The following is a 17,623-nucleotide window of genomic DNA, read 5'->3' on the forward strand; positions in this document are numbered from 1 at the left end:
GACCAATTCTCTACCTGGCTCCTCCACCTTTTCTCTATTGACAATCCCACCATCGTCATGGGTGACTTCAACATCCCCACTGATACCCACCAGTCGGCAGTCTCCAAACTCCTGTCCCTTACTTCATCCTTTGGACTTACTCAGTGGTCCTCCTCAGCCACCCACGCAGACGGCCATAGACTAGACCTGGTCTTCACCCGCCTCTGCTCTCTTTCTAACTTCACCACCTCCCCTCTCCCTCTATCTGACATCTACTCCCTTTCTCATCCCTGTCCTCCTCACCTGTCACCCATGTCCAGCAGCATGCGCACCCCCGCAGAAACCTCGCACATCTAGACACTCGCACACTCTGACTCTATTCTACCACTGTCCTCCATAGCTTCACTCCACGACACTGACACTAGTTTCTACAATGCCACTCTTGCATCAGCCATCAACTCAGTCGCCCCTGTCATGCAACAGAGTGCGACGAATCAATAGACAACCCTGGCACAATAACACCACTAAAAAGCATCGGCAAGCATCCAGAATTGCAGAACGGCGCTGGAAGAAAACGCATTCGCAAGACGACTTCACTGCACTCAAACAAGCAACACTTGCATTCAAATCAGCTCTCACCTCTGCTAAACAGGCCTTCTTTACATCCCTTGTATCTTCCTTATCCCACAACCCCAAACAGTTGTTCAATACTTTTAACTCCCTCCTCCACCCACCACTGCCCCATCCGACTTCCCTAATCTCTGCCGAAGACTTTGCAGCACACTTCAAAAACAAGATAGACCAAACACGGCAAGTCTTTATTGCCCAACCACCACAACCCCTTTGTATACCAGACCAATGCCCAAACTCCATAACCTCCTTATCTAACATCACTGAAGGGGAGCTTGCTCATCTTCTCTCCAAATCACACCACCACTTGTGCACTTGACCCTATCCCATCCCACCTCCTCCCCAACATCACCACCACTCTTATCCCATCCCTAACCCAACTCTTCAACCTATCACTAACTTCTGGTACCTTCCCTTCTGCTTTCAAACATGCCACAATCACGCCTATCTTTAAAAAGCCAACCCTCGATCCAACAGCCACGTCCAGCTATCGCCCAATATCGCTACTCCCATTCGCTTCTAAACTCCTGGAGCAGCACGTCCATGCTGAACTTTCCTCCCACCTCTCATCTAACTTGCTCTTTGACAATCTACAATCTGGCTTCCGCCCCCATCATTCCACTGAGACAGCCCTGACCAAAATTATCAACGACCTACATACAGCCAATGCTAACGGACAATTCTCTATTCTCCTGCTTCTAGACCTGTCCTCTGCTTTCGACACAGTTGACCACTGCCTGCTACTACAGATCCTCTCCTCCTTTGGCATCAAAGACGTTGCCCTATCCTGGATCTCCTCATACCTTTCCAACCGCACATTCAGCGTCTCCCACTCCCACACTACCTCCTCATCCCACCCTCTCTCTGTTGGGAGTCCCCCAAGGCTCTGTTCTAGGACCCCTACTCTTCTCAATCTACACACTTTGCCTGGGGCAACTCATAAAGTCCCACGGATTCCAGTACCACCTTTATGCCGATGATACCCAGATCTACCTCTCTGGCCCAGACATCACCTCTCTGCTCTCCAGAATCCCAGAGTGTCTATCAGCCATATCCTCCTTCTCCTCTCGCTTCCTCAAACTCAATGTGGACAAATCTGAACTGATCATCTTTCCCCCATCTCACAGATCTTCCTTATCCGACCTTTCTATAACAATTGACAACATCACGCTTTCCCCCGTACCAGAGGTCCGCTGCCTCGGAGTAACCCTTGGCTCTGCCCTGTCCTTCAAACCGCACATCCAAGCTCTCTCTACCTCCTGCAGCTCAAAAATATTTCCAGAATCCGTCCCTTCCTCAACCCTCAATCTACTAAAATGCTTGTGCATGCCCTCATCATCTCCCACCTCGACGATTGCAACATCCTTTTCTGTGGCCTCCCTGCTAACACCCTTGCACCTCTCCAGTCCATCCTCAACTCTGCCGCCCGACTAATTCATCTCTCTCCTCGCTACTCCTCCGCTTCTCCCCTCTGCAAATCTCTTCACTGGCTCCCATTCCCTCAGCGTATCCAATTCAAATTATTAATACTGACCTACAAGGCCATCTACAACCTGTCTCCTCCATACATCTCTGAACTAATCTCCCGATACTTTCCCTCACGTAATCTCCGGTCCTCCCAAGACTTCCTTCTCTCCTCCACACTTATACGCTTCTTACCCAATCCAAGACTTCTCCCGAATAGCCGCCATCCTATGCAATTCCCTGCCCCAACACGTCCGGCTATCAACCACACTCGAATCCTTCAGACGGAACCTGAAAACCCATCTCTTCTGGAAAGCCTACAGTCTGCAATGATCCCCGCTGCCTCCTCACCACTACTGGAGCTACCGCCTCACCATCACTGGAGCTGCTGCAACCCCCCCAACCTACTGTCTCCTTCCCCACCATCCTGTAGCATGTAAGCCCGAAAGGGCAGGGTCCTCTCTCCCCTCTATATCAGTCTGTGATTGTTAGTTTGTTTACTGTAAGTGATATCTGTAATTTTTATGTAAACCCTTCTCATGTACAGCATCATGGAACCAATGGTGCTTTATAAAAAAATAAATAATAATAATAATAATAATAATAATAATAATACTGTCTTTGTTTATTCCAGGATTGTTTTAGGAAAGGTCATCAATGTCCAATCGGTCGGAGAACTGCACATGTGCCTCCTATTGATCATACATTGACGACCTATCGAAAGGACAGGTTATCAGTGAAAAAGCAGTGGACAACCTCTTATGATTTATTACGGTTTTCAATGTATCCATAAAAAAAAAAAATACATGAATAAATGTAGTTGGCAACCAACATTACTGAAAGAAATCACCCCACTACAACGAAGGTTAGCTGTAGGGGATGCAAACTGCAGCTGCCCCACCTTATCACGAAATTTAGAAAAAGCTTGTTATATTTGGGTAATGCAAACATTAGGTGACAACTGAAGTCACCAAATTCTCTAACAAAGGGCACGTCAGTGTCTCTGTGCTAAAAGAAAAAAAAAAAAAAATATATAAGTCAGATGAGATGGGGAAAACATGAAAGACCCCAGCTTACCTGTGATAAGCTTCCCTGCGATATTTTTTCATTGCATGGCCATCCATGTTGGCGGGAAGGTCTGCCGCATTCTGCAAACGATCGCTCCACGATGTTGTCATTTTTAATCCGGAACCTCGATACTGTGGAGCAAAATACACAAAAAAAAGTAAATTTTAGTAAATTTAGTCAAATAGGATCAATATCTAAAATATCACCTACAAAGCCATATAATTTACAAACTCAGACATCAACGAACAGTAAAATTGGTCCTAATTGTAAAATTAATATTTGGTCCCCAGCCTCATTGAGTATCAGACCTGTGATTCTCCTAAAATCAATAACGTTGTGCAAAAATTATGATTTGATGCTGGAAATGTTACTATGTGGAAAGCTTTCAAAATTAATTCACAAAATGTGAACCAAGGAGATAATTGTAGAGCTACTGCCTGGTGTCCCCTTCTACCTCCATGCACGGACGTCGGCTTACTCACTGCCCCGGCGTGGTCCCAGTTGGGCTCCTGCTTCCTAGTCTGTGTGCACACTTCCGTTCTTGGAAGGGGCAGTGCGTGCACATGGTAAAATGCCTCCAGACAGGTGGGAGGCATTTTGATAATGTAACCACCTGCAAGGTGTCTCCCAGCCAATAGCCAAGAGACTTCTTGTATAAAAGGCGCCCTCCCCAATAGGAAGGTGCCTGAGCAACCCCTTTTGATTGTTAGGTGTGTGCAACTCTATCTTGCCAGGACCCCATCCCTAGTTTGTTAAAAGCTATTCCCATAACCCATTAGTCCAGTATAAGTTGTCCTCGTTTCATGTTTGTATCCTGAAACCGCATCCGGGTTATCTGTACCCCGTGGCAGCATCAGTGGTACCACAACGGTTACCAGAGCCCTTTACGTCTGAACCTGTGCCAAGTGGCCATCCTGTCTGCAGTCTGAACCTGTCCCAAAAGGATGTCCTGCTCTGTCAAGGAGTTGGATTAAGGACATTGTGTCCGGCAGTAGCCAATGACCGCACGGGTCTGTCGTGGAGTAGAACCTGGCAGCTACCTGCCTCACAAGCCTGACCTCACCACTAGAGGCTCCAGTGAACACCAAGGTAGGTGCTTACTTATGCCCCTCCAAGGTAGGTCCAATCCGTGGCACAGTGAGTCCACGAACCATGTCTGCCACCTGCATGCATAACAAAAAGTAATCCTATAGTAATAATATGGCTCTAATCACTTGAAGCAGGGACATATCATTTAGAAAACATTTACTGGCGGACATTCTACTTGGTATATAGGCATATGTTGCTGCTACACTCAGCCAAACCATCAATCAATATAAGGCTCATAATACATCATATTGAAATACCATGTGATCGGCTGAATTAGAATTTGACTTTGAGGATGTGGAGAGCCCCATTCTTTGAGAAGTGGCCAGAAACCAAAATCAGACCCAGATTAGTTTTATGGCATGCCATGAGATAACGCTGTGAATAAGCTTGCTAAAAGGGAACCTTAGGCTAAGTTCACACGTAGCGGAATTCCAGCGGAAGTTACCGCGAGAATTCCGCGGGAAAATCGCATTTTAAATTCTAGTGATTTTCCAGCGGCAAAAAAAGGCAATTTGCAAGTGTAATTAGCTTACAGAATGCTAGCGTTTTCCAAGCGATCTGTAGCATCGCTTGGAGAACTGACAGGTTGGTCACACTCGTCAAACATAGAGTTTGACAAGTGTGACCAACTTTTTACTACTGATGCTGCCTATGCAGGGACAGTCTACTCTCCTCCGGACCGTGGGTACCATCCGCAAACGTTATGCTTACTTTTCGCATGGTGGGCACAGCCAAATACGGAAAGTAAGCAGAACAATGTATTCCTATGTGGGAGGAATAACCATGATTCCGCAAAATTAATGAGCATGCTGCGTTTTTTTTCTGCGATGCAATTCCGCCGCGGGAAAATCCGCAGCATTAGCACAGCGTTGCAGAATCCCATAGTATTGCATGGGATGCTTTTTTTTGCGTTTTCGCAGCAAAATCGCGTGTTTAAAGTCGCCGCAAAAATGCAAAAAAAACGCTACATGTGAACCCAGCCTAACAGTTACACACTGTCTGTACCACAGGTCAAGACGAATCCCGACATTGTCCCTCATTAATGATGATGGGTTCCCTTTAATCACAATCTACAGTGGGGAAAATAAGTATTTCATACACTGCCGATTTTGGAAGTTTTCCCACCAATAAAGAATGGAGAGGTCTAATTTTTTATCATTGCTTCACAACTGTGAGAAACAGAATCTTAAAAATTAAAAAAATTAAAAAAAATCACATTGTATGATTTTTACATAATTAATTTGCATTTCATTGTATGCAAGAAGTATTTGATTAAACAGAAAAAAGAACTTAATATTTGGTACAGAAACCCTTTGCAATTACAGAGGTCAGACATTTCCTGTAGATTTTGACCAAGTTTGCACACACTGCAGCAGGGATTTTGGCCCACTCCTCCATACTGATCTTCTACAGATCGTTCTGCACTAAAAATGCATGTGTGATTTTTGCTTGTGGATTTTCCACATCTAATGCAAGTCTATGGGGAAAATTTGCACAGAAAAACTCTGCGTACCCACAAAAGAAACTGACATGCTGCGGTTTTGGAATATGTACCGCAGGTCAGTTTACGCTGAGTGAAATAATGTATAATAAATAATATCGCTAAGTGACAGAAATCCCGCAATGGTGATAGAAATAACTTGAATCTGACAAAAGTAGTAATGAATCAAAACAAATTTGAAACTGAACAAATGAAAGTCAGACATTGCTTTTCAACAATGCTTCCACAGAATTATTTAAAAAATAAAACTCATGAAATAGGCCTGGGCAGAAATGATAGTACCCCTGAAAATAATGTGACAAAAGGGACATGTTAAATCGCAGTGTGTCCACTAATTAGCATCACAGGTGTCTACAGTCCTGGAGTCAGTGAGTGGCCTGTATAGAACCTACAGATACTCACTGTGCTGTTTGGTGACATGGTGTGTATCACACTCAACATGGACCAGAGGAAGCAAAGGAAATAGTTGTCTCAGGAGATTAGAAAGAAATATGTTAAAAGGTAAAAGTTATAAGCCCATCTCCAAGCAGCTTGATGTTCCTGTGACTACAGTTGCACATATTATTCAGAAATTTAAGCTCCAAGGGTCTGTAGCCAACCTCCCTGGACGTGGCCGCAGGAGGAAAATTGATGACAAATCAAAGAGACGAATAATACGAATGGTAACAAAAGAGCCCAGAAAAACTTCTAAACAGATTAAAGGTGAACTTCAAGCACAAGGAACATCAGTGTCAGATCGCACCGGCCGTCGTTGTATGAGCCAAAGTGGACTTCATGGGAGACAACAAAGGAGGACACCATTAATGAAGAAAAAAAAAAAAAAAAAAAACCCAGACTGGAATATGCCAAACTACATGTTGACAAGCCACAAAGCTTCTGGGAGAATGTCCTATGGACTGATGAGACAAAAATGGTACTTTTTGGCAAGGCATATCAGCTATATGTTTACAGACGGTAAAATGAAGCTTATCAAGAAAAGAACACTGTCCCTACTGTGAAACATGGAGGTTCTGCTATGTTGTGGGACTGCTTTGCTACATCTGGCACAGGGTGTCTAGAATCTGTGCAGGGTACAATGAAATCTCAAGACTATCAAGGGATTCTAAAGAGAAATGTGCTGCCCAGTGTTAGAAAGCTTGGTCTCAGTCGCAGATCATGGGTCTTGCAACAGGATAATGACCCAAAGCACACAGCTAAAAACACCCAAGAATGGCCAAGAGGAAAACATTGGACTATTCTGAAGTGGCATTATATGAGCCCTGATCTAAATCCTATTGAGCATCTTTGTAAAGAGCTGAAACAAGCCGTCTGGAAAAGGCAACCTTCAAACACAAGACAACTGGAGCAGTTTGCTCTTGAGGAGTGGGCCAAAATACCTGTCAGAGGTGCAGAAGTCTCAATGACAGTCACAGAAATCGTTTGACTACAGCGATTGCCTCAAAAGGTTATGCAACAAAACATTAAGTTAAGGGTACCATCATTTCTGTCCATTCCCATTTCATGAGTTTTATTTAATTTATTTTTAATTCTGGAAAGCATGGTTGAAAAGCAATGTCTGACTTTCATTTTTTCATTTTCATATATTTTTGATTTATTATTACTTTTGTCAGATTCAAGTTATTCCTGTCACCATTGTGGGTTTTTCTATCATTAAACGAGGGGTACCAACAATTTTGACCACATGTGTGATATTCTATTATAATATATACGGTATACACTGCTCAAAAAAATAAAGGGAACACTAAAATACCACATCCTAGATGTCACTGAATGAAATATTCCAGTTATAAATCTTTATTCATTACATAGTGGAATGCATTGAGAATGATAAAACATAAAAATGATTAATGTAAATCAAAATTAATATTCCATGGAGGTCTGGATTTGGAATGATACTCAAAATCAAAGTGGAAAATCAAATTACAGGCTGATCCAACTTCAGTGGAAATGCCTCAAGACAAGGAAATGATGCTCAGAGTGTGTGGCTTCCACATGCCTGGGCATGGTCCTGATGAGGCAGCGGATGTTCTCCTGAGGTATCTCCTCTCAGACCTGAATTAAAGCCACCGACAACTCCTGGACAGTCTGTGGTGCACAGTGGTGTTGGTGGATGGAACGAGTCATGAGGTCCCAGATGTGCTCGATTGGATTCAGGTCTGGGGAAAGGGCAGGCTAGTCCATAGCATCAATGCCTTCATCATGCAGGAACTGCTGACACACTTCAACCACATGAGGTTTAGCATTGTCATGCATCAGAAGGAAACCAGGGCACCTGCATGTGGTTTCAAAATGGGTCTGGTACCTAATGCAGCCAGGGTACCTCTGGCTAGCACATGAAGGGCTGTGGTGCCCTTCAAAGAAATGCCTCCTCACATCATTACTGACCCACTGCCAAACCAGTCATGCTGGAGGATGTTGCAGGCAGCAGAACATTCTCCACGGTGTCTCCAGACTCTGTCATGTCTATCACAAGTGCTCAGTGTGAACCTGCTCTCATCTGTGAAGAGCACAGGGTGTCAATGTCAAATCTGCCAAACACTGTGTTCTCTGGCAAATGCACATCGTCCTGCACCGTGTTGGGCTGTGAGCACAACCCCCAGCTGTGGACGCCGGGCACTCAGACCATCCTCATGGAATTGGTTTCTAACCGTTTGTGCAGACACATGCATATTTGTGGCCTGCTGGAGGTCATTTTGCAGGGCTCTGTCAGTGCTCCTCCTGTTCCTCCTTGCACAAAGGTGGAGGTAGCGGTCCTGCTGCTGAGTTGTTGCCCTCCTATGGCCCCCCCTCCACGTCTCCTGGTGCACTGGCCTGTCTCCTGGTAGCAACTCTAGCCTCTGGACACTACGCTGACAGACAAAGCAAACCTTCTTGCCACAGCTCGCATTGATGTGCCATCCTGGATGAGCAGCACTACCTGAGCCACTTGTGTGGGTTGTAGAGTCCGTCTCATGCTGCCACGAGTGTGAAAACACAACCAACATTCAAAAGTGACCAAAACATCAATCAGAAAGCATTGGTACTGAGATGTCCTCTGTGGTCCCCACCTGCAGAACCACTCCTTTGACGGTGTCATGATAATTACCAATAATTTCCATCTGTTGTCTATTCCATTTGCATAACAGCATGTGAAATTGATTGCCAATCATTGTTGCTTCCTAAGAGGACAGTTTGATTTCACAGAAGTTTGATTTACTTGGAGTTATATTCTGTTGTTTAAGTGTTCCCTTTATTTTTTGAGCAGTATATGCAGTGCCTTGCGAAAGTATTCGGCCCCCTGGAACTTTTCAACCTTTTCCCACATATCATGCTTCAAACAAAGATAACAAATGTATATTTTTGGTGAAGAATCAACAAGTGGGACACAATTGTGAAGTTGAACGAAATTTATTGGTTATTTTAAATTTTTGTGGAAATTCAAAAACTGAAAAGTGGGGCGTGCAATCTTATTCGGCCCCTTTACTTTCAGTGCAGCAAACTCACTCCAGAAGTTCATTGTGGATCTCTGAATGATCCAATGTTGTCCTAAATGACTACATACAGGTGGATTATATTTATCATCATTAATCAAGTCACCGTATAAATGCACCTGCTCTGTGAAAGTCTCAGGGTTCTGTTTGAAGCACAGAGAGCATCATGAAGACAAAGGAACACAACAGGCAGGTCCGTGATACTGTTGTGGAGAAGTTTAAAGCCGGATTTGGATACAAAATGATTGTCCTATGGACAGTGTGTCCATAGGACAACAATCAGTCGTACATTGCACAAATCTGGCCTTTATGGAAGAGTGGCAAGAAGAAAGCCATTTCTCAAAGATATACATAAAAAGTGTCTTTTAAAGTTTGCAACAAGCCACCTGGGAGACACACAAAACATGTGGAAGAAAGTGCTCTGGCTAGATGAAACCAAAATCGAACTTTTTGGCAACAATGCCAAACGATATGTTTGGCGTAAAGGCAACACAGCTCATCACTCTGAACACACCATCCCCACTGTCAAACATGGTGGTGGCAGCATCATGGTTTGGGCCTGCTTGTCTTCACCAGGGACAGGGAAGATGGTGAAAATTGATGCGAAGATGGATGTAGCCAAATACAGGACCATTCTTGAAGAAAACCTTTTGGAGTCTGCAAAAGACCTGAGACTGGGATGGAGATTTGTCTTCCAACAAGACAATGATCCCAAACAAAGCAAAATCTACAATGGAATGGTTCACAAATAAACATATCCAGGTTTTAGAATGGCCAAGTCAAAGTCCAGACCTGAATCCAATCGAGAATCTGTGGAAAGAGCTGAAAACTGCTGTTCACAAACGATCTCCATCAAACCTCACTGAGCTCGAGCTGTTTGCCAAGGAAGAATGGGCAAGAGTTTCAGTCTCTCGATGCACAAAACTGATAGAGACATACCCCAAGCGACTTGCAACTGTAATCGCAGCAAAAGGTGGAGCAACAAGGTATTAAGTTAAAGGGGCCGAACAATATTGCACGCCCCACTTTTCAATTTTTGAATTTCCACAAAAAAATTTAAACAACCAGTAAATTTTGTTGAACTTCACCATTGTGTCCCACTTGTTGTTGATTCTTCACCAAAAATTTATATTTGGTATCTTTATGTTTGAAGAATGATATGTGGGAAAAGGTTGAAAAGTTCCAGGGGGCCGAATACTTTCAAAGGGACTGTACATATATCTGGCAAAAAGTAAGAGACCACTGCAAAATTTTCAGCTTGTCTGATTTTTCTCTTTGTAGGTATATTTGAGTAAAATGTAAATTGCTCTTTTATTTTATAAACTACTGACAACGTCTTCAAATTTCCAAGCACTAAATTTTCTATTTATTTTCAGAAAATAAGAAATTGGTAAAATAAAAAAATGCAGTGCTTGCACACCTCAAACAATGTTAAGAAAACAAGTTCATAGTCATTTAGAAACAACAATACTGATGTTTTAACTCAGGAAGAGTTCAGAAATCAATATTTTGTGGAATAACCATGATTTTTAATCACAGCTTTCATGCGTCTTGGCATGCTTTCCACCAGTCTATCACACTGCTTTTGGGTGACCTTATGCCACTCCTGGTACAAAAATTTAAGCAGTTCTTCTTTGGTTGATGGCTTGTGACCATCCATGATCCTCTTGATTACAGTCCAGAGGTTTTCAATGGGGTTCAGGTCTGGAGTGTGGGCTGGCCATGACAGGGATTTGATGTGGTGGTCCTTTATCCACACATTGATTGACCTAGCTGTGTGGCATGGCACATTGTCCTGCTGGAAAAACCAGTCCTCAGAGTTGGGGAACATTCCTTCTGCTCAGGCAATCAATTGTTTTTCCAGGATAACCTTGTAAGCGGTTTGGTTCATACGTCCTTCTCAAAGTCTCAAAGATTAACCTGCCCAATTCTGGCCTTGCTGAAGCATCCCCAGATCATCACCGATCCTCCACCAAATTTCACAGTGGGTGCAAGACACTATGGATTGTACGCCTCTCCAGGTCTCCGTCTAGCCATTAGACGACCAGGTGTTGGGCAAAGCTGAAAATTAGACTCATCAGAGAAGATTACCTTACTCCAGTCCTCTATGGTCCAATCCTTATGGTCTTTGACAAACTTCAGCCTGGCTCTCCTTTCCTTCTCATTGATGAAAGGCTTTTTTCTACCTTTACATGACTTGAGTCCTGCCTCTAGGAGCCTGTTACGAACTGTTCTTGCCATGCACTTAACCCCAGCTGCCATTTGCCATTCCTTTTGTAGGTCACTTGATGTCATCCTGCGGTTGCTGAGTGACATTCGAATAAGATGACGGTCAACCCAGTCAGTGGAGAGTCGTTTTTGTCCTCTGCCGGTCTGTAGCATTGTTGTCCCCAATGTCTGCCGCTTGACCTTGTTGTAATCGACTGCAGTCTTAGAAATTTTAAGGATGGAGGTAACATGACGCTCACTGTATCCCTCTGCTAGTAAAGCCAGAATTGAGCCCTTCTTTTCATCACTCAAGACTTTTCTTTTCAACTCCTTTGGCATGGTTAAAAATTATTTTTTCATTCCTATTACTTTTGGGATATTACTAGCACTTGTTTTGCCATCCAGATGGTCCTATTGCAAGAGGATTGTGAACACCACAGCATGGTTTTTTATACTTTGCTTCATTAAATAAGATTTGGTTCAGGTGATCACCTAATCAGAAGCAGATTAAATAAAATGAGGTGTACTCTGGTTGGAATTCAACTGACACTGGAATGGAATGGCTGTCAGACATGTAGAGAAGATGATTTTTATAAAACTGCAGTGGTGTCTTAATTTTGGCCAGAGCTGTATATAGCATGAGATTTATATAAGACGACGCTTTTTTTTTTTTTTTTTAACCAGCAAAAATATACCAAAAACGCTCCAAAAGCTCATGGTGTGAACATAGCCTTACAGTCAAGTATTTTTCCATTAAAGTTAACCCAATATGATTGCCCCATATCAGGGCATGTGACCACATTACAGTTCATCTCTACATACAAATATTATTCAAAACCCAAGTCCACTTCTGTTTTTTTTACCAGTGGAATGCTTTAGGACTCCCAACAAAGAGGGATTCTCACTACTTTTACAATAATAATCTATTCTTAGGATAGGAAAACAATAGAAGATTGGTGGGGATCGGACACTCAGCATCCCCACCAGTCAGCAATCATCAGCTCCAGCTGAATACAGTGTACAGAGATCAACACCACAGCTCCTGACACAGCTTAGCGGCTGCTACAGATCAGCTACAATTCTCTTCAATATGAGTGGAGGTGACGGGTATCAGACCCCCACAGATCTTATACCAATGATCCATTCAAAGGGGAAAACTCCTTTAAATCTGTGCATCCCTATAAGTTCATTACACAAGAGTTATTATAAGGAAACAAGTATGATGTTAAAATGAGCAATTTATAAATCCAGCCATAGAATTCGAGAATTAATGTGTCCAAGTGTATTCAGTCTCCACCCTTTGAACCTGACAGGTAGCAGCAGCTTGTACTGAGCAGGGTGAGAACTCAGCAGTAGGGAGGAAGGACACAGAGGAGCTGCAAATCCAAACGAGTCAATGGTGATTGGGCTGAAGCTTTTAAAAACGAAACACAGTAACAACTATTTTGATAGCAAAAACATTGACCTCAACAAGCCAAAGTGACCCAATTAATAATGTACTTCTCGTAGAAATGTATTATTGTAAGGACACGCAAGCACGCACACACACGCATGTAAAACCAATTATTTCCATGTCAAAGTTCTCTATAGCTTCTATAGGCAAAAATGAATAAATAAAAATGAGGTAGCAATGAGTATTAATCAGCTAAGTATTTAAAGGGGTTTTCAAGGTTTATGAATATACTGTATCTTTTTTGCACAGGCATCCTGTGTGTAGAAATAAGAAAACCAGCATTCTGCATCCACTTTGGCTCTAGCGCTGCCTCTCTACAACTTTCCCCGATCTTTTGTAGCTTTAGCAGTAGCAGTGACATCACGACTACTCCACGTGACCACTGCAGCCAGTCACTGGGCTCAGCGGTCATAGCACCAGGCAACCGAGCTCAGTGACTATGCAATAATTAAAAATAAGTGAAGAAATAAAAGCTGGTGGAAAACCCCTTTAAGCATAAGTGTCACAGTCGCAATTTATCAGATGTATAATACCATTCATGAATGACATACAGTACGGATGAAAAACAGAACTACCGTAATTATAAAAAGTGCAAAAAAAAAAGTTACCCTCTTAAAGTGAAGTGATGGAAACGGCACAATCATAAATAACACAGACATTTCCTACCCGACTGGGCAAGCAGTCAATGAGAATGGACTCGAGCGCTGTAATACGAAGCCTCTTCCCTCATTGACAGTCTATTGTGCTATGAACCCTAATAAAATCGGTGCGTGCGGCAGAACTAGAGGGTCCAGCCTGCCGATCGGCGAGCGCAGAGATGATTTACACTCACTGAATAGTCGCGTCTCATCATCTTGATAATCCAACTGGCAATGTTGTTGTTAGGAGAGTGGCGGCTCTTTATTACCGGCTATTTATGAAAATAAAGGACACCTGTCATTCCCCTGCTGGCAGCAATGCTGCAAATGAGGCGTTTAAATTAGGATCTGGCAGGGAGACCCGCCGAGCATTTAAAATAGAAGCATTTAGTAACCATATCGATATTACATTAAAAATAGAAGTCGTGTTAATGTCTCGGACACTGGCATAGGGAAAAAAAAAAAGAAAAAAAGACCACCTATTGTTTGGCTTCATTACTGCATCTTGAATGCGAAAAGGTCAAGCAAAGTCAAGACAGGGGTACTTGAAAGAGAAGTGTCAGCTTTCCTGACAGCTCTATTTTAGTAAATACTTTTCTTCCTCCTGAAATAATTCAGAACGTCCTCTTAAAGTGTACCTGTCCTTATATACAGATCCTGCAGGAAAGCATGGTCTTGCTGCCCTCATCCCCCACACTAAGGTAAACGTGAAATTGGTGAACCTACCAGTCTAATAAGTGCAGAACATATCCAAAATACCATGCTCTGTAATTTGTCATGCTTCTTTTGATGGTAGTCAGTGCTTCTGCTTCAGTACTTAAAGGGTTTCTCCCATGAACAAAGTTAATTTTAAAGAAATTTTTTTATATAAAAATAAGTTACACAATTGGATGTGCTTAAAAAAAAAAATGTTCCTGTGCCGAGATAATCTTATAAATATGCAACTTGCTGTGTGGCTGCGATTCCCTGCTGTGCTTTCTTTGAGATAAAACATTGGTTTAAGAATAGGCAATTAAATGTCTTACCTGACAAAAAGCATTGGTTGCTATACCATGCGGTAATGCCTGTATACTTTTCTTCCTCGCCACCCCTGATCAGGAGATGTGGTATGATCACACAATGCTCCTGCACAGTCAGACACAGCCATTACACAGTACCACGTTTATAAGATTTTTTTTCAGCACAGGAACTTTTTAATATATATATATATATATCCAAATTGTGGAAGCCACTATTATTCTAAGATCAATTAATTTAAGTGTACTTTGTTGGCAGGAAAACCCCTTTAAAAGGAAAATTTAGGTCCAGTACCTAACCTCCTAGCATGCACTGCATGCCTGCTATTGTCTTATCTGCAAAAAAAGTGAAAAGTGAAACCTGATGCAGTTTCAGAGAGAGAAGAGACAAAGTCTCACCCAAACTCCCAGTAATCCGGGATGGCGTCTCTGCTGCTAGAGATGGATTACACTTCACAACAGACGGAGGACTGCAAGCTAGAAAAATAGTAACACCTAGTGACCAGCACTTTGAAGTGAAGGGTTAAAATAAATATTATTACACAGCTTTTTGGAATAACTAGAGGACATCTAATATGACCAATAAAAGAGAATAGTCATGCGCAGCATTTTTTTAAAAGAAATTTTTGCAACCTCAAATGCATTCATACTAGAGTTGGCGTGAATCAATTCGCAGAACCCAGACCAAACGGCCACATCAGTAATGTAAATGCTACGAATAAAAAAGTGCTACTTTGAAACGCCTCAATCTAGAGCAGGGGTGGGGAACCTCAGGTCCAAGGGGCATTTACGGCCCTCGATGACCTTTTATCCGGCCCTCGAGCAGATTCTCAGGGAACGAATTCTTGGGCAGGGAGCTGTATTTTGATTGCAAGCAGCTCATTAATTTCTTCTTGCTCTGTTAGCACACACACGCAGTGTTCACTACTGAACACTGAAGGGCATGCAATGTAAGATTACTTCCTGACTCCAGTGTCAGTCAGGATGTACTTTGTGGGCGGAGTTTGTACGGCCCTCAAAGTATGGTATAAATATCCAAATGGCCCTTGGCAGAAAAAACATTCCCCACCCCTGATCTAGACCTTAATCCTTCTTGAGACTTTTTCCTCAGATGACTTAAATGGAATAAAATTTTGTATTTTACCTGAAATGAAGTGCTGGATCAACCTCTTGTTGTGATCGGTAATCTGTTGCTGTATGACAGGAGTCGCAAGAACCACCTCTTACCCACCGATATCTGCGGCTCTTTTGATTCGCTGTCCTGGTGCGATGTGCGTCGCACCACAACCATGAAATCGGACCAGGCTGATTATCACAATACTAGTCGCGGATATAGTCAGGTAACAGGCGGTTCTCACAGCTCTCGTTCAGTGGGCACAGATTACGGGCAGGTTGATGGACAGAATCAGTGTGAAGAGATTCGCAAGACCCAAAGTCATAATTCTGAATGGTTTTGCTTCCATGTGGATTTCTAAAACCCCAGTGAGATGAATTAGACAGCGGGAGATACGCCTGAAACAAATCTGTGTGTGTGAACATACTGTATCTATACAACTCACAGGTTGTCATTCTTGCAGACTCCTGCAAGTCGAGTCTGCTAAGTATTACTTGTCCCTTTCTTCTTTTCCACTTGTTCCAAGGCAGATTTTTCATTCAAAAAGTTCGGGAAAGCAGGAAAACTTTAAACCTGCTGGTTTCCTATCCTGTTTCTAAATATAATGTTTCTCATAATACAGGAGTGTGAATAAATCCTTCCTAAGCAACTATTCATAAGAAAACTATGAACAACAGATGAAATGCTGCACCAAGTAGTGAACAAAACACTGAAGTACTGGATGTTCCCCATAAATGTTACCCATCTAGTGATTTATTGCACTTTAGCTTTTCTAGGTATTCATAGATGGCATATTGTAAAGTCAAGATACAACCAAGACTGCTCTAAAGACAAACATACCGATACATAAATCATTCTCACATTCTCTGCCGTCATCACTTTCAGTGTTGCAGAGTTCACATTGTCTATTCTGTCATGTAGAGCCGACCTTACAGTATACACTGCTCAGAAAAGTAAAGGGAACACTGAAACAACACAATGTAACGCCAAGTCAATCACACTTCTGTGAGACCAACCTGCCCAGTTATGAATCAATATTTTAATAATCATTTTTATAGCGCCAACATATTCCGCAGCACTTTACAATTAAGCGGGGACATGTACAGACAAGTTAAGACAATTTAAACAGTGACATGAGGAGTGAGGTCCCTGCTCGCAAGCTTACAATCTACAAGGAAATGGGGGGGGGGCAGGGGACACAGTAGGTGAAAAGTGCTTGTTATTTCAGGTCTGGCAATAATAATAAATAGGGATTTTCATATAAAGCTGCATGATCCGGTCATCAGCCCGTGTGTTTAAGTGCAATAGTCAAGTATCAAGTGCAGTCATCGTGTGCATGGAGGGTGTGGAGACAGATGAATAGTAGGGTGCAGATTCAAAATAATATTTGGAAGGAGGGAACAGGGCAAAGTTAGTTTACTGAGTAGTTGATGTGGTAGGCTTGTTTGAAGAGATAGATGGGTTTTTCAAAGCACGCTTGAATAGGTCGGGGCTAGGTATTAGTCTGATCATCTGGGGAGGTGCATTCCAGAGAGCTGGTGCAGCACGAGAGAAGTCTTGGAGACGGAGGTGCGAGGTTCGGATTACGGGGGATGTTAGCCTTAGGTCATTTGTAGAACCGAGGGCATGTGTAGGGCGATAGACAGAGATGAGAGAGGAGATATAAGGCGGTGCAGAACTGTGGAGAGCTTTGTGGGAGAGAGATGAGTTTATACTGGACCCTGTAGCGAATAGGTAGCCAGTATAATGACTGGCACAAGATGGAGGCATCGGTGAAGCGGCTGGACAGAAATATGACCCTGGCTGCCGCATTCAAGATGGATTGGAGAGGAGAAAGTTTGGTAAGAGCGAGACCGATCAGAAGAGAGTTGCAGTAGTCCAGACGAGAATGAATAAGAGCGACAGTAAGAGTCTTAGCAGTTTCAAAGGTGAGAAAAGGTAGGATTCTGGAAATGTTTTTAAGATGCAGGTGACAAGAACGAGTGAGTGATCG

General features: G+C 42.8%; 1 protein-coding gene across 4 annotated transcripts in view; it reads right to left on the minus strand.

The window, feature by feature from the left end:
* The window catches only part of LOC141049792 (cytosolic purine 5'-nucleotidase), a 222,264-nt gene that overhangs the window by 102,050 nt on the left and 102,591 nt on the right, over window positions 1-17,623 (minus strand). For all 4 annotated transcript variants that reach the window (XR_012220443.1, XM_073546557.1, XM_073546556.1 and 1 more), the window contains one exon: window positions 3,151-3,272. Coding sequence is in view for 3 of the 4 variants with exons in the window: in XM_073546557.1 (XP_073402658.1) it covers window positions 3,151-3,251 (101 nt within the window). In the remaining variant the exon portion in view is untranslated. Of the gene's footprint in view, window positions 1-3,150; window positions 3,273-17,623 lie in introns of those variants that run through there.

Source organism: Dendrobates tinctorius, unplaced genomic scaffold (assembly GCF_039654945.1).
Source record: "Dendrobates tinctorius isolate UK_male_01 unplaced genomic scaffold, ASM3965494v1 ptg000149l, whole genome shotgun sequence".
Classification (NCBI taxonomy): Eukaryota; Metazoa; Chordata; class Amphibia; order Anura; family Dendrobatidae; genus Dendrobates; species Dendrobates tinctorius.